Genomic DNA, 18170 nt, shown 5'->3' with positions numbered 1-18170 from the left:
AAAAGCACTCAACAGAGATAACAAAAACACCATGAAGCGATTTGCAATGGAAGCATCCAAGTACACAAAAGTTGTGACCAAATCACGAAAACCAGTCATTTTCGGTACACACCACAGATCCGTGCAATGGCGGCTCCGACAACGGGAATTGGCAGCTACCTAGCTCGCGCGGCTGCCTCCCCACTGGACTACGCCCTCTTGTGTTATAATCTCTTTGGCACACACACACTGACTGCGTGCGCTGCCCATGTAGCCACTGTGATCTGTGGTGTACCGAAGGCTGTGTCCCGCCTCCTCTAAATCCATCCTGAAGAGCCCTTTATCCCGCGTACAAATACTTCGGTTAGGCGACTGGGATATGGATAAATGTTCTTTATTTGTTGCCGTTCACTTTACAGGTGTAGCAGGTTCGAGCGAAACACTTCTGTAAATGTGAATGAGAATGTCATCAATTACTGCGGTTCAGGCCTCCTGCTCTATCCATCACCAACGTCCACTTGTACCTAGCTGACAGTTTCCCAGTAGCTAGGGATAGCGGAGAGGACGGAGCATTTATAAACAACGCAAACTACGTCTTTACGTACACGTAGTGTTGTAGTGCGTTCGATGGAGACAAATGTACGTCGACTATGTTTGTCAATAGTGTCATGTCAAACAACCAGCAGCAATGCCTATGATGTTGATATTTGCAAGTCTTCTCTACTTGGGACCAAACATTTTGAGTTCATCTGCTTCCACAACAGGTGAGTAATTTATTACCTTTTGTCCTTGCTTTGCCATAATGGAGATGTGTTAACCAAATGTTTCCTGAGCTGATCATGATATTATCGACCCACTCGACATCATGAGCTATAAAAAAGCAGTAGGAATGTGATCTATTTTACATTGATAAGTAATTGCATTTGTAATCTATATCATGTAGCAAGATATAAATTGACTATTTTAACATTAATAACAAGGTCGAAAACCATGAAGGTAGTAAAAGGTTAAGAAGATAAGAATATTAAAGATTAAGTTGTCAGCCCTGACAAGCTTGCTGACAGTTTCAGTAAAATCCTTGAAATCCTTAAAATCTACTGCTGTTCTGATGTTAGAGGACTGACATTTGACAACTTGACTGGGCTGACAACTTTCATGAAACGGTGCCTAATTATTTACTGTACATAGGCATAGCTAGTAGAGGAGTAGGACTTGGGTCTCACCTAGCTAACCCCGGCGCGGGGCGCTGTAACCAGTTAAACAGCGCCCGAAGACTTACGGTATATGCAATTTAGTGAAGTAATCAAGGTCCACTGCGATGCTTGCAATTCAGTAAACAACTCATCGTTCAAAATGACACTTTGGATTCGCAACGAAAAGCCACATGTTGTAATACCAACCATATTGTTGAATATTTGATAGTGCAACTATGTATCACTCACCGTGCATTACCTCCAAAAACAAGATTAATCGTCATCATCTTTGAGACCATCTCCGTGAGATGTGAATCGCCATTTGAACATATCACGTTGTAGCGTTAGAGAATAGCCAAGGTAATGATGAAACCATGTATTATGTGTCTGGTATTCTGGTAACCGCAGCAGCGACCCCATACGGACAAATACGTACCGTTACTGTGTTACAGCGCCCCGCGACGGGGTTAGTATTCTGGCTGCTGTAAATTACGCTGTCTGGTAACCCCAGCATTTTGTCAACATCCACGCGAACTTTCTTTGTGCGCCGACACACGACAGATGCGCATGACACGACAGCGTGGAATAGCCTCCGAGTGTCGCGGCTAGCACAAGCGAGAGTATCATGTCCACCGCTGGAGCGCTGGGTAGAGAACTGCGAGGTCCCTGGTAGAGTCTGCCACACCACTAACAGCACGCTATCAGGACCAAAACAGTGACGTAACGCGACGTAGATCGTGGTAAACGTAGCGACGAGAAAGTCCCTCAGATTGGAGCGTAGAACCTGAAGAAAGTGCGAGTCGCGATGTAAAACGTAGCGAATATCGCAAAGTATAAAATCCGAGCTCGAGTAGAGACACAGTGTAATGTAAATTGCGATGTAGGATGCGTTAAAGATGCAGCGCAGATCGCGAAGTAGAAGTCCGAAAACGGAGAAATATGAAAGCGTATAATCTGTATGAATATATCCGAAGGCGTATAATTATCCGTATGTAATGACAGTCCACGGTGCGAGGTATCGTCCACGAGAAAAGACGTGGGAGAAATGTAATACAGTTAAACTCGCATAAGTCGATCTTCTCGGGACTGAGCAAAACACATCGACTTAGGCGATTTTCGACTTGTGCGTAAGTCGAAAAAAAATCGACTTAAACAACAGTTACACCACACGTACATTATGTATAAAATGTACATGTATGTTGTCTACTCTGGAGCCGAGAGCTGGAGAGGTGTGCCGCAGCACGGGTCGCCCGGCAGGCCGCGGCGAACTCTGCATGGACAGTGCATTAGTATTGGCACAGGTCCGATTACTTTACACCCTTGTTAAACCTTGAGGAAGTGAATATGAACGATGTTTGAGCAGTGATTGATTCCAGTTTACCATACCGTGGCTTGAAATGCGTGTAGAGGTGTAATTCTGATTTACCCGTGCCCGTAACTTTCCCCCTACTTTCCGCTTTGAAAACTCAGCAGCTTCATCCATCCACTGCACAGCGCAGACTGCAAACATACACAGACTATACACAGCCCAGTCGCTGTACGCTTAACTACACAGCCCAGTAGCTGTACGTACGTAGTGCTAGCGCGAACAGGGTAGTACCAGCGGACCTCCAAACACGAAGAGAGTTCAACAATCGCATGCGATCGCTTTGAATTTGATACCGGTACTTTAGATCATTTTTTGTCACCTGTCTGGTCGGGCTAGTTCTCATGTAAACAAAAACTGGCGTCTCGTGATTTTGACAGTGATTTATTGCACAATAAAATCTTATTCGACTTAGGCACAGTGAATTTAATGGTTTTTCCGTGAAAGTGTTCTTGGAATTTCATCGACTTAGGCGAGTATTCGACTTACAAAATTCGACTTGTGAGTGAATTAATACACGTAAGTCAATGGGGAAAAATCGGGACTTTTTTAAATCATCGACTTGTGCGATTATTCGACATATGCGATGTCGACTTAGGCGAGTTTAACTGTACTATACGGACGGCGTGACTCCAACGATTAGGACGTGCTCTTAACAGGATGAAAGCTAATTGTGAAGTGAGGAAACGTGGAAAATGAAACAGCGTGGTCGCAGAGAAATCGTCACGGACAGGAGCTTGGAGGGTTGTAATTGGCTGGTGAAAATGCACAGCTCACCACTAATTGGTAGTTTGTGTCCATGACAGCAAAACAAGAGGTGTGTTTATGGAAATCCGACTACTGTTGGAATGTGAGTTACGCGTACCTCGGCACGATGACAAAGGCGAAGAATGTAGTGCGCACCTGTCATGTGTCGGCGCACAAAGAAAGTTCGCGTGGATGTTGACAAAATGCTGGGGTTGCCAGACAGCGTAATTTACAGCAGCCAGAATACCAGACAATATAAGACATGGGTATTTCAAACCGCTACAACGTAAATAAAATGATCTGCGCATGTGCGAATGAATATTCATTTCAGTTCTCAGCAAGCCGTCCTGGGTTTTTTTTTTTCCACACGCATACATTGCACAATTATAATATGTGCTACGTTTTATCCATACCTGATTGACAGCAAGGCTGTTGGCGCCTGCGCTGTGTAAGCTGTACTACGATATGAAGTGTGGAAGGACTAAAACCTCAGATAAAATCTTTCACAGGGCTCTGAAAACAGATCGTATTGTAAATTCGGTGGCTCTGATTGTAAGTATCTTATCTAAAAGTACAGGCATGATTTTCAGTATAAAACCCTGTATTTTGGTCTCTGGTCACCAAAATGCTAAGCCATATCAGGCGTTTCTTCTATAGCCATAGGGCTGCCATGCTACCCCGACTTGGTACGGGTTGGGGTCGCTGGTGTGGTTTAATAGGTGTCACCACCACTGCGCTGCATTGACTGTTACTGTTCCAATTTCAGACTGCACAGAAGTACAATCCCCCCCCCCCCCCCCCTCTTCACGTGCTGGTACTGCACTGAGCACCATATTAAAATACTTTCTTAAGTCAATAAGAATTGATGATTTGAAACATACCACCATTAACAATACAAAATAGTTTATTGTCATTACTGAATTTTATTACCAACCTGACGTTAGAACTTCTACTTACATGTAGTGAACCTGCAAGTGTTTGATGCTTCTGAAATTTAGACGATATTAAACCAGAGAGTGATGAAATTTAAGATATTAAAGAGTCAGGCTGAGAGCAAGACTGAATAGCACTGAAATGGTTTAAGGATGTCAACAATACCTCTGTCAACAATACCTCTGTCACCAACATGACTTACAGTTACATACGTAGATACATGGATTCATTCATTCATTTATTCATTTATGTATTCATTTATTTTATTTCCACACGGTCACTTGTTTCAGCCACAGGCTGTTCTTCAACAAGTCTGTGCATCTTAAAAACAGTTACATCACATAATACAAAAACATAATGATACACAAAATCATACTGAAAAAGAGGAAGAAGAAGAAGAAAAGGAAGAAGTAGAAGAAAACACTTGAGCGTACAGGCTAGATATCACATTCTCTATCCCCTCCCCCCCCCCCCCCCCCCCCCCCCCGCTGACACAAATAAGTCTACACAAAATCTATTACAGAATGAGCTATACACAAAACACATGACTCCATCACTGAAAACAGTCTCATTAATGAAAAAAACTAAATTCAATGTAAATCTAGTAAAGGACATTTCTTTCAGATTCCTCTAGAGGCAATCAATTTCATTCTTTAATTCCTCGAAATGAAAAACTCCGTTTCTTAATATTGGTTAGTGGTTTAAATAACTCAAAGTATTTATACACATTTCTTAAACCATAATAATATGCTTTAAAAATTCTCCCGGTATCATATGCAATCTTATACTTCATATACAAAATTTGCTTATTTCTTTTATGAGAAAGATTATCAATTTTCACAATATCAAACAAATCCTGGCTGGGAAAACTCCATTCCTTCTTCAGTATAATCCTGAGAGCTCTATTTTGCAATTCTGTAATTTATCCAGTCTTCCTTTCCCAGCATTTCCCCCAATAATGCTACAATAGTCAAATCTACTCTGTATGACAGATAATGTAAATGCTACACTGCTAATGATACAGTGTACGATCACAAGATTTTGAACAGTCAATCTCACCAGCAAGGATGGGGTTTGTATGTCAGTGTACATTGTATGTGACTGAAAGAGGCCCTTCCAGTATCTGTGCAACAGATTGGGCAACAGAGTGACTTCACAAAGTGTCATGTATGTCACTGTGATGTGTACAGTATGTCACTGACTTACAAAACACATACCATGTAATTGTGCTGATACCTACTGCTCTTCTATCTTCAACATGGCAAAATGATATGCAAACTTCTAGAACTTTGCAATTACTATTTTATAGATGTGAGGTATTTTGTATGCCCCTCAGATTCTAGTATTCGATACAGTGATTTTTTTCCTTTTTTTTTTTAAACATGGGTATAAAGTGTATTTCCATGACTCTGTGTCTGAGGGCATGCCAACTTGGTTCTAAGGATGTACAATGATATCAACTGCTTTGAAAACAAATGAACCTTCAGTCAAAGAGAAGGGCAATTCCATGATCACTGCATTTGTGAGATACTCCACTAACATTGAGATAATTCAGTGAAGGACTACAAAATGTTCAAGGGAAATGATAACAATGAGTGATAGATAAGAAAAAGATATGGACTGGCATTTGTAAAGGGCCAAAATTAAAAGCCAAGGCAAAGCATTTGCAACTCGGCAGTGTGTACACTGTACATGTCACATAATTAGTAAGCTGGCTTTCAAGGAGACAACACTTTAAAGGGAAATTGTTGCAACTTACCAAATACATCCACATTTGCCTGCATGTGCATTTAGTGAATTCAGCACCAAATTTGTGAAAAACTCATCAGTAAAGTTCTAAATGAGGTACGGGTAACTCAAATAATCCGTTCAAAAGTTCTGAATCTGTCAAATTCATTGCAGCCGTTATGTGATAAGAGGATTGTAGCAAATGTGAAGTCACAGTAGGATAATGATGTAAAGAAAATATAAAGAAAATTCTGCAAAATTCATTTTTAATAAAAAGTGCAGATTTCATTTGACTTGTTCTCGACAAGCACAATATTAATGCCCTTTCCTTCTCAAGGAGGTACACTTCAAGTCAGATGCACTTTCATTTTGCTAGAAATGTAGAAAATGTACATTTTGTTGTTGAATTCTCTTTCTCTTTGTTGTTGTCCTGCTGTGACATTGACAGGAATTGTTAATGTCCTTTTATGCCATGATGGCAACACATACAATGTGATACATGTAATATGTTGTATGTATGCAGTAGATTTTAAAACAAAAACTTTGAACAATTCATAACCAAACAGATTGTCTGGTTTTCCTTAAACTTTACCAATGTGTGCCGCTAAATGCCTGCATTCACTAGGCGTGTCTTCATCAACCCGAAGTTCAAACTAGCGGGATATTTTGCGGTCTTAGAAAATAGCCCGATACAGCGAATGTGCGTCTTCATCAGCTCGAACAGCCCGCTTGGGGAAATTTGCCCGAAAATTGACGCATGCGCACTTTGCATCATTGCTCTGCTTAGCTTGCGGTTCGAAAGTGGATTTCCCCGCTCAAAATCTCCTATATCACCGTATGTCAGATACTCGTACTACAATCAGGGAGGTGAGCAGTACAGCAAATTCTCTCCAAAGGGATATTAATAATGCTACTCTTTCTTCTCTCCAGTGAGGCATCTTACAGTGAAATCAATGATTTGCAATGTTTAAAAAAATCCAGAATACACATACTGTATACGCTATAATTTTCGCGTACATAAATTTTCGCGAATTGCCGCTGTCACACATTTTCGCGAGTGGTTAAATTCGCGATTGGGGGACCAGAGAAAATATGAAGTGGCAAAGAAAGTGTGAATTTTCAACTTACTAGCAAATAAGAATGATACTAGTTATACACTCCATGAAAAAGACTTGCCAAACTCTGCGAACTAGTAAGTTAGAATTCAACATTTTTGAAGTGGTTAAGTCCATCGCGCTAGATTTCTGACGAGTGGTCCCCTAGATTTCTGATGAGTGGTCCCCTTGCGATAATGGATTGGCTCTCTACAGTATTCGTAAGTAGACGTGGACGTGCGTAAACAAGCTTTAATAGCCAGTATGGTCTGTTCGGTAAGCCGTGACATGGTATACTAGTACTGAAATGTTCGTATCATCAAGGCAAGGGATTCATTTTGGAAGGTAATATTTTCGCGTGTTGTTAATTTCGCGAATAGCTCCCGACTCGCGAAATTCGCGAAAATAAAACCCCCGCGAAATATATAGCGTATACAGTAATCTGCAAGAATCTTCAGCTAAGGTAGAGTGGACCTGAAGAAGAAGTTTACAAAAAACAGCTAGCATGCACGGCACTTGAGAATCACCTCCCTGGTTTTAAAGATGTCAATAACAGTACGCCTATAGTACACACATGTGATCCTTGAATACACCGTGTGCGTGTATGTAGGGCCTACTCAGAGAGGTGGGAATTCCCACCTCCCTGGCCTACTATACACAGTCACTAGCTTGTACACGCACTTTCCACAGCCAGCCGGCGAACCAGAAGCGCGGAGGAATCTAGAAAATTTCGGGCTGATGGAGACGCACCCAAAATAGCGCGCTACTGTAAAAGTGGATATTTTCGCGTGACTAATTTTTCGCGGTTTGCCGGGTGAGAAGAGTTTCGCGTGTTTTTAATTCCGCGGATTCAAGACACCAAGTACACGAACACACGGCAAGCAAAAATATTCGCGTGCTTTTATTTTCGCGCTGGTTTCTGGTTGCGCGAAATGCGCAAAAATTTCAACACCGCGAAAATTTCCGCTTTTACAGTATTTCACGAATTAGCGTTCTAGTTCACGAACTAGACCAAGATTTTGGGAGAAATTTTCCCAATCAAATAGCGCGCTATTTGCGTCTTCACTACACAGATAGCGCGCTATTTTGGCATCGGACTAGTTTGCTAACCGCAAGATAGCGCGCTATTTTGAAACTTCGGGCTGATGAAGACACGCCTACTGAATCTGTTTTGGGTGCATTCTCCTTCAAGTAGACCAATCCAAAGAAATTGAATAAAGCAGAAAAAAAAAAAAAATAATTGAATAAAGGATTGAAAAGAAGAAGAACAGGTGAAAGCAGACAACTGCCAGTGGATGTTGTAGGGTCAGCTCCTGTCATCTTTGTCTGTGTGTGTGTGTGTGTGTGTGTGTGTGCAGAACCGGCGCAACCCAGTTTTGTTTTGTTTTTTTTTTGTTTTTTTTTTTTGGGGGGGGCACTTTTTGCATTATTCATTTATTTAAGTACCGTATACATAGGGTCTAACCACTTGGGCCCTTGTTGTTGAAGTGGCATGAGAAAATGCTATAAAAGGCCTTTTTATTTATCTTTTTCTCCCCCTGGCACTAGGAATATGTCGTATAAACCCCCCCCCCCCCCCCACACACACACACACACATTTTTAAAAATGCAGCCCTAGTGCTTGTGTGTTGATTATGTGTGTGCATAGTATGTTTATGTTGGTATTAAATCTAGAAACAAGAGCATTATTGCAAGATGCCAAGACTATAATAGAGGACATGCTGATATGTTGTGCCTATATCCTGTGCATGGCAATGGGATTTTATGTTGGCATATGTACTTTTTGTAAGGAAAGTAAAATGACCTCATTAATTTTGTCCCAATGCTTTTATGTTGTGAGTGTTGCATCGTATTGCATGCACACTGTACTAATCTGCTGTGCACAGTCTTTCAGACATTACATTGACTGTTTTTGTCTTGCAGGTAGTGAAACAGCAACCCACATCTGTGTTGACTTCGATTCCATTACCAACAAGACCAGTGTGAAGTGGGGAGTTTCATCACTCACTCCAGTCGATGTGTCCAACTGTGAACTGTTATACAGATTGATATACAACTCTGAAGTCCACTTCAATGGCCTGCCCACATCACATGGTCTTTCATTGGTCAGTGATATAAGCATGTCATCAACATGGCTCATCAGCGTAAGATGTGATACTTCAAGGAATAATGGACAGTCTAAAACACCTTCCTCTCCTGAACTGCCATTTATTCCAGGTGGGTGAGAGTTTGTCTTTAGTAAATATGAGCATTGCAGATGTACATAGATCTGTGTATACAAGTTGCATAGCACTTTGTGTACAATGTATGGTGTCACTGTAGAATAGATAATGTTGATCTGCTGCAATGTACAGCATGTCAATTATGTACAAATGTATGTCATAATCCCAGGGTCTTAGGGATTATGCACAATGATGACCTTACATGTAAGTGACAGGTAAATGAGTTTAGAAATCATCTTTTCATATGAGTCAGCTTCTTTGCAGTGTCGTGACCATTCTGTTTCTGCCATAAATGATGAAATAATTGTCATTGTCATAATGCTGTCAGATGCATACTGTGTATGGCCTTTGGATACTCCTGAGGAATGGGTGATTTCAGAAATGTCTACTCTGCAGAGTGTTGTTTGTTTGTTTTTTGTATCACATTGCCCGAGAGACACACTAATGTTCAATTTTTATTTGTATTCTTCCGAGTGAGCATTAAAAAAAAAAAAATAAGGGGGGGCATGAGTTTACATAAATGTGCTTTCTGTATGCATCAGGTCAAATTTAGGATAGACATTTAAGTAGCTTGAGAAAATGCAATTATTGATTTCCTAAAATTACACTTCATGCCCTTTTGATTTCATAATGAGCGAAATCATCCACAACCCTGACACAATTACAGCTGTATGGTAACCTTCAGGTGATGATGTATCAAGGCATTTGTGTGCCTGTGCTCTCTAAAGGTCACAGTTTAATTTCAAAGGTCAAGGTGAAAGGATACTGTACATATACATTATCATTGATTTTAATCCATCAATTTACTAGGAACATCTAGTGTTGATGTTTGTTTAGGGGCAAGGATGGAAATAAAAAGACAAGTAATGGCTTGAACAAAGTACAAAGAACAAAGTGGTGACATGCCATTGTGCTTTGATTCGGACATATATTCAATTTTCCAACCATGACTTCAGCAAGAAATGTCCAGTGGTAATATCTACTTGAGAAATATGCATTATCGTCAATTACTACAATGTACTTAGCTTAAATGATAGTTTGTGTCAAAAGTCAAATTTAAGAGTTGACAAAATAACAAATGACACAAAGCACCATAAAGTCAGTGATCAGTAGCACTTATTTATTGTCTGAAGATTGCTTTGTTATTACCCATGGTAATGGTATTCCTTCTCAGCGCAATGTGTGAGATGTAGTATGCTTGACATATTTCATTATACTCTAGCTTAATATGAGTATTATTGCTGTTTGTTCACAGGAAACTCCAGTTCTCGGCATGTCTGCACAGACAGCGGCCTCCGTTCATTGGTATCAGACAGTGGTGAGATGCTCAGAACAAAACTTTTTGTCCCCGAACGAGTTCGAGCAGGGGACTATGAAACGGGCTCCGTACGTGTGTGTGTCCGTGTGTCCGTCCGTCCGTGTGTCCGTCCGTGTGTCCGTGTGTGCGTCCGTGTGTGATTAAAATCTTCAATTTGCTACTTCTCTGTCATTTATGAGCCAATTTTGATTCTGTTTGCTTTATATGATAGCGCTATATGGGAGCTTTGAAACTTCTGCACAGAATTTCAGTCGTGACCTTTGACCTTGACCTTTGACCTATATTGTACATTTTGCTACAAAATGCTACTCCTTCGCCATTTCTAACCCGATTTCGATTCCGTTTGCTTTATGTGATGGCACTAGGTGAGGGCTTCAAAACTTCTACACAGAATTTTGACCTTTGACTTCTTTGACCTTTGACCTTGATTTCTGACCTGTATTGTACATTTTGCTACAAAATGCTACTCCTTCGCCATTTCTAACCCGATTTCGATTCCATTTGCTTTATGTGATGGCACTAGGTGAGGGCTTCAAAACTTCTACACAGAATTTTGACCTTTGACTTCTTTGACCTTTGACCTTGATTTTTTGACCTATATTGTACATTTTGCTACAAAATGCTACTCCTTCGCCATTTCTAACCCGATTTCGATTCCGTTTGCTTTATGTGATGGCACTAGGTGAGGGCTTCAAAACTTCTACACAGAATTTTGACCTTTGACTTCTTTGACCTTTGACCTTGATTTTTGACCTGTATTGTACATTTTGCTACAAAATGCTACTCCTTCGCCATTTCTAACCCGATTTCGATTCCGTTTGCTTTATGTGATGGCACTAGGTGAGGGCTTCAAAACTTCTACACAGAATTTTGACCTTTGACTTCTTTGACCTTTGACCTTGATTTTTTGACCTATATTGTACATTTTGCTACAAAATGCTACTCCTTCGCCATTTCTAACCCGATTTCGATTCCGTTTGCTTTATGTGATGGCACTAGGTGAGGGCTTCAAAACTTCTACACAGAATTTTGACCTTTGACTTCTTTGACCTTTGACCTTGATTTTTGACCTATATTGTACATTTTGCTACGAAATGCTACTCCTTCGCCATTTTTAACCCGATTTCGATTCCGTTTGCTTTATATGATGGCACTAGTTGAGGGCTTAAAAACTTCTACACAGAATTTTGACCTTTGACTTCTTTGACCTTTGACCTTGATTTTTGACCTATATTGTACATTTTGCTACAGAATGCTACTCCTTCCCCATTTCTAACCCGATTTCGATTCCATTTGCTTTATGTGATAGCACTAGGTGAGGGCTTCAAAACTTCTACACAGAATCTTGACCTTTGTCTTCTTTGACCTTGATTTTTGACCTATATTGTACATTGGCTACAAAATGCTACTCCTTCGCCATTTCTAACCCAATTTCGATTCCATTTGCTTTATGTGATGGCACTAGGTGAGGGCTTCAAAACTTCTACACAGAATTTTGACCTTTGACTTCTTTGACCTTTGACCTTGATTTTTTACCTATATTGCACATTTTGTTACAAAATGCTACTTCCGGCGGGGACATATGTTACGCACCGCGTAATTTCTACTTTTCCTTGTTTTTTCCATAATCTGCAGGAGGACAGGGTTGGGTGTAAACTGTAATTTTGTTGATTTTAAAGGAATAGTGTAGTTTTGGTTGAGATGGGGATTGTTAAGCTTTTCACTTTTTGAGAAATAACTAGAAACCACGTATGAAATATTAAAGAACATACAATTCACTGTTTATTCAATGAAAATCAGTGTTAAAATGGTTGATATATCCATTAACAAAGTAAAACAAAGTGATCCTAATAAGAGGTGGGTCCCACATTTTATTTGAATTGCTTTGTTTTGGATATCTCAACCTTTTCAAAACCAATTTTCATCAAATAAACTTGGAATTCCTCTTAGAATTTTATGATCTTTAAAGAGGTTTCTCATTATACCTCACAAAAAAGTTGAAAAACTTAAATCCCATCTTAACCAAAACTATTCCATCCCTTTAACTGAAAAAAAAAAATGTATTTGTGTATATTGATAGCTGATGCAGTGCTCTTCTGCCAAGGTGTGTCAATGCAGTACTGCATATTCTGGGAGATCATGAGTCCTTTAATTATTTTCTCTTAACCTTAAGAGCTTTTATGCATATATAGCTATTGATTGTTACTTCTTTTCTTTTCTTTTTTTTTGGTAAGGATTGCCACACCTACACCTAAAGTATAACTCTCTTGAATAGAATCCAAAGAGGAAATGGATTTTCACTCTGGTGTTACAATGCAAGAGTTGTACAGATGTTAAAACTGACCTGTGAGGAGGTTTGAACAAAATAACTTTTGTGCTTTGGGTACAAGGTACTACCACAGTGTAATTTCCCTGACTACAGCTGAAATTCTCACTTTTAGACTTTTTAAAAGTGTGCTAGTGTACTTGTGGTAAGACTTTGCAGACTTTTTTTTTTAATTCAAAGAAATCGATTATTTCAAATAAGCAAAAAGTTATTTCCTTGGAAAAATAGCAAAAAGTTATATCTGTGAAAACTTGTCAGTAATTATCAGCATTTCATATCCTGTGCTCGTGTGCACCTTGCAGTGTATATTCAATTGTAGAAAACTTACATACCTTGTCCGTTATTAAGATACGATCTTGAAACTTGTCAGAATATGGCCACCATGAATGGATTTGATGATGTTTGGTGAAAGAGAAATTAGCGATTAGGTGAATATTTGTTTTGAAGTTAGTTCTGACCAATAGCCCTTGTCTGCTACTCTGTACTAAGAATATGCAGTTGTATAGAGCTTGCGGCATTTCATTTACGTATAGTTTGTTGTATATTTCTTCTCTACAGATGTTCCTCTGGTGCTGTGCATATGGAGGCCAGAGGCGCAGAAGAATTATGTGATAGTACGATGGCAGCCCACCATATTGATGTCATCAAAAATGGATTGCGTGCTTCACTATGCTGTCAGAGGTCAGGTTTTCAAACACACCGTAGGTCTTCCAAGCGACGATATGCAGTTTATTACCTTAAATGAGGACAATTTGTCAGCCTGGGTGACGTGTATGGATCAGCAGGGACAGTCCTGGAATTCTTCAAGGGCTGAATATACACATGGTATGTATCCAACATTTTCAATATCAAATGTCAATGATGGTATCAACAGCAACAACACCAACAACAGCAACAGCAGCAGCAGCAGCAACAACAACAACAACAACAACAGCAACAACAACATTATCATGATACTGATATAGGAATGGTGTGGTTATTCTTATAAATACAATGATAAGAATTATGGTCATAGTCACAATTATGGTCATAATGAAATAGAAATAATGGTAGTGATGGTAATAAATTGTGTACAGGCAAACCCTGTGATAATGAACACCAATATGGCAGTGTATATTTTGAGATATGTATACATTGCTTGTATGTCATTGACCAAACTCACTCATTGGAACAATCTAATCCAGAAATATATACATTGTCTTTCCTTATTAGGAGAGGTGAAACTATAATTATTTACTTACTTTCACTTACTTGCATTGTTTGTTACAACAAGATAAAAAAAGCCCCCCCCCAAAAAAAAAAAAAAAAATAAATAAATAAATCAATCAATCAATCAATAAATAAATAAACAAATAAATTAATGAATAAATAAAAATAAATAAATAAATAAATGAAATAATGAAATAAAAAAGAAAAAGGGGGAGGGGATATGCAATTTCTCAATACATACTTGAAGAATCACAAGGTGCATGTCTTGTACACATTACACGCACACAAATGCATGGCGCATGTCCTGCCTCATTGTGTGTGCAGAAAGGTAACACTTTCATGTCTTTATCGTGCAGTAGGCAAATGTACTATCCACCAATCTACGTACATTGGCGTAGGGGAGGATAGGACTGATTCTTTGGCTGTTATTTGTGCATGTCTTTACTTCCACATGGGTGGTTGGAATCCACGTAAAGGTTGTCATTGGAAACAAATGGAATGTTCGACCCCCCCCCCAAAAAAAAAAAAAAAAGAAGAAGAAGAAAGAAAACAAACAAACAAACAAACAAGCGCAAAGAAACATACATACAGCCGTACATATACATACAATTGTACCATGCATACATTTTGCTTTATGGTTTCAGGCATATTAGCCATCACTTCTTTGTGTCCGTCTGTCTGTCTCTCTATACCCACCTCCATGCTCATCTCATCCCTTTTTTTTTAACCATCTGTAGGTGCAAGCAGTGTCTGTTCAGAGCATGTGGCCAGCCAGTCTCCGCCACCACTTACCCCACCGTATATCTCTGACGACAACCCCACCAAGATACCTACTCACAGCCATATCCTGATCAGCAATATGGCCATGGGACTATCCCTGGCTGCCGGGATACTCATTGCTGGTGTCATCCTCAGTGCAGGCTTCATCCGCTGGTTGAGATGGCAACAGAGGAGGAGGAGAGAAAGGTCAGAAGGAAAAAAAAAAAAAAATCTAGTTCTAGGGCACCCACACCAGCATGCTGGTGCATAGCTTGATGGTCCTGTCTCCATGCAGGGTGCTACATAACTTTCTTTTACCACTTGCCCGGTCGGGCAAGCGGATTTTCAAATTTGATGCAAAATACTCGCCCAAGTATCAGTTTGACTTGCCCAAAAAGAAAGCCCAAAATATAAGGAAATAATATAGAAAATCATGACTTTGTGTAAGTCAAGGGCTTAATAAAACACAATCATTTGAATAAACAGCACACATTGATTCGCAAGCTTAAACAGAATGGAGTAACAAACTTGGTCAGATCAAGTGTTGCTTTTGCATTGCATTGGGACTTCTTCACGAAAGTGTTGGAAAGTTGCTGAAATGAAATATTAAGTGTGTTGCATCACTTAACAGCCATTATCTTTAGACTTCTGTGTGGTTAACTTTGTGAGTTTGTTGAGGGGATTTAAGGGAAAAAAGGTGGCTTCAAAATTTTTTGCTTGCCCAATTCGGGCAAGCATTTGTTCTCATTGTTCAAAAACACTTGCCCGAATTTGATTTTCACTTGCCCCGGGCAAGTGCTTATGTAGCACCCTGTCTGTGTAATACCAAGTCCCAGGCTACCACAAAGCCCTCATCCAAAGAGATGATTGCAGAGTTTGTGAAAATAGCGTCAACTTGGTAGGGTCAGTACTTGGTGTGTACAGTGTATACCATTCTGGTTTTCATCTCACCTTGTGTTTCAATGTGTGATGTTATTAATTTGTTTGAACAGATATCAACTATTTGTATAATGTTGCCAATGTCTGCACTGTTCGCAACTCTATTTTGAAGACAAAAAGAAACCACAGATGTAATGCATTTTGTTTGCTTTGAAGAGGTACAGACATACAAAATGTAATTCGTGCATTTGATTGATTTCTTTCAGTGCCTCTGCATCCAAGAAGTGATTTCTGTAGTACTTTCAAACTTCAATGAATTTCTTTAAATGATATAAGAACAAAGAACAAACGGACATAGCAAAAGTAACATTTCCCCAGATGCAGCTATAGCATGCTAAGTTTGTCTTTTATTCAGCACAGAAAGTTGCAGTAAGGGAAAAAAGTGATGGACTGCCAGAGCAGAGATGCCAACTGATACTATTTGCATTATTTTGTACTCTTTTGTTGCTGTTTTGCGTTGATTTGTTATGTTTTGCTTTATTTTTGCCAAAACCACCACAGGTTTTTATGGGGGAATACTCTTCTTCCACCATGAACTATGCCTTCAGCCCTCAGTGTACTGCAGTGTTGTTTACAGGGTTGGCATCCATGCTAGGGCTTTTAACAGCTTTCTTGCAGGAAGACTCTTGAACCATGCTTTCCTGTATATACGCTCATCCAGTAATCATCTCTTTTTGCATGCAGGTTACTGAGGCATGGGGAGCCGGCATCAGACCAAAGTGCAATGGAGGAATTCCAACAAATGATGTGAGCTGACTGTCAATGTGCATCTGCAGGAAGAACAGGATCTGTTTACTCCTAGTCACTGTCAGTCAAAAGGAACTATGGACGGAGTTGATACAGAAATATCAAACCTTCTTCTTTTCTAAATGGTGAAATATATGCCCCGTGGGAACAACATGAACCACAGTCATTTGAACGGTCACTGTCACAGTCATCATCATGTGATAATTTTCAAATTGCTTTTTACTTCGGTTTTTATTTAGTTTCTGTATTATGTACAAATATTGAAAGTGAAAATTGCTTTTCAGTGATTTGAAGAGTTTGGATATATCCTTGAAGATGGTAATTAAAATGTTTTATGAATATTGTTCTTACGTAAAAGATCTAATTCATGTAGGGGGAAAAAAAGAGAATCACCTCTCTCATGGCAGTAGAAGGCATGATTATTGACCATGTGAGAAGCAGTGATTTGATTATTGTGTGCTGTTTGGCCTTAGCTCTTGAATTTCTTCCCATTTGGAGGAGTCTGCCACTCTGTTAATTCGTTGTTGTAAAATTAAGTGAGTTTCTGCGCAGATAGATGATTCCAGAGAAAGGGTCCTTGCTCTCAGATGTATAGTCTTCAAAAGTTTCTTTAATGACCCAGTATCATGGGGACACTATGTGATGGAAGGATAGCCTGATTGAATCAATCCTCATTCGCCACCCAACAGAGTACATTGAAAAACCACAACAAGTACAGGCCTGCTAGAATAGAATTGCTTATCAGGGAATGCATGCACCAAAGCATACAAGATTCTTTGTTTTAATAGATTCTTTGGCTGCATGTGTGCTGCATATAAAGCTGTACACAATTCATTATGGGAATTCCTGAGTATATCCAAGTCAGACAAACCTTTCCATTACCTAGTCACCCCACCTTACCAGGTCTTTAGCTTTATAGCCAAATTAAGAAATGAGGTATTAAAAAGCGCCACATATTATTTCGTACTTTGTTTCAGGGTATCAATGTTTGTTTTTCCCCAGAATGATACTTACACATACAACAGGGCTCGACACTAATGGTGAATGAAATTTCAAAAAAAAGGGCATATTTGGTGGCCCGAGGCAGGCCACCTAAATTTTGGGAAAAGTGTGTCAATTTATTCGTAACTTTTTTCGCCGGAAATTAGCAGTTAAATTTGTTTAAAGGATGGATGATAAGGACTGAATGAGTGCCTGAGAGTGAATGTTGCGAGTTTGTTGAGGTTTATTTATGAGTAGGTTCTACATTCAACTTCAAATTCTTACTGTGATAAAACTTAGATATTTGACTCATTAAAAAAACAGGACTTTCAATGTTTTTTACTGTGTTTTTTTTCGGGGCCACCAAATTTTTCTCTCGGGCCACCAAAAATTTGAAATTGAGGATTTTGGTGGCCACCAAACAAAAAAGTTAGTGTGGAGCCCTGCATACAATGTAAGTTACTGTAGTTGATGCATATCCATTCCATTCATGCTTTTAGATTGTAGGAATTTAGATACATGAGATTTTGCAATATTCATTATGTTACCATCTTTAGATATGCATCTTTACTGTTTAATGGGATAAGGGTTATTAAGATATTTTAAAAAGTCAGCACTTGACCTTGCAT

General features: G+C 39.4%; 1 protein-coding gene across 1 annotated transcript; it reads left to right on the top strand.

Moving 5' to 3' along the window:
- The first annotated feature begins 519 nt into the window (after window positions 1–519).
- Window positions 520–17820, top strand: LOC139734850 (uncharacterized). Its single transcript, XM_071645635.1, has 6 exons — window positions 520–743; window positions 8964–9257; window positions 10518–10580; window positions 13465–13731; window positions 14853–15081; window positions 16498–17820. Exons 1-6 carry the CDS (start codon window positions 668–670, stop codon window positions 16562–16564), a joined length of 996 nt encoding a protein of 331 aa, XP_071501736.1. The 5' UTR covers window positions 520–667; the 3' UTR covers window positions 16565–17820.
- Window positions 17821–18170: the final 350 nt, after the last annotated feature.

This window comes from Diadema antillarum, unplaced genomic scaffold (genome assembly GCF_040938485.1).
Source record: "Diadema antillarum isolate AM-2024a unplaced genomic scaffold, OU_Dant_1.0 seq00000550_RagTag, whole genome shotgun sequence".
NCBI classification, from domain to species: domain Eukaryota; kingdom Metazoa; phylum Echinodermata; class Echinoidea; order Diadematoida; family Diadematidae; genus Diadema; species Diadema antillarum.
Note: the sequence above shows the minus strand (reverse complement) of the source record. Positions and strands in the feature narration are given on the sequence as shown.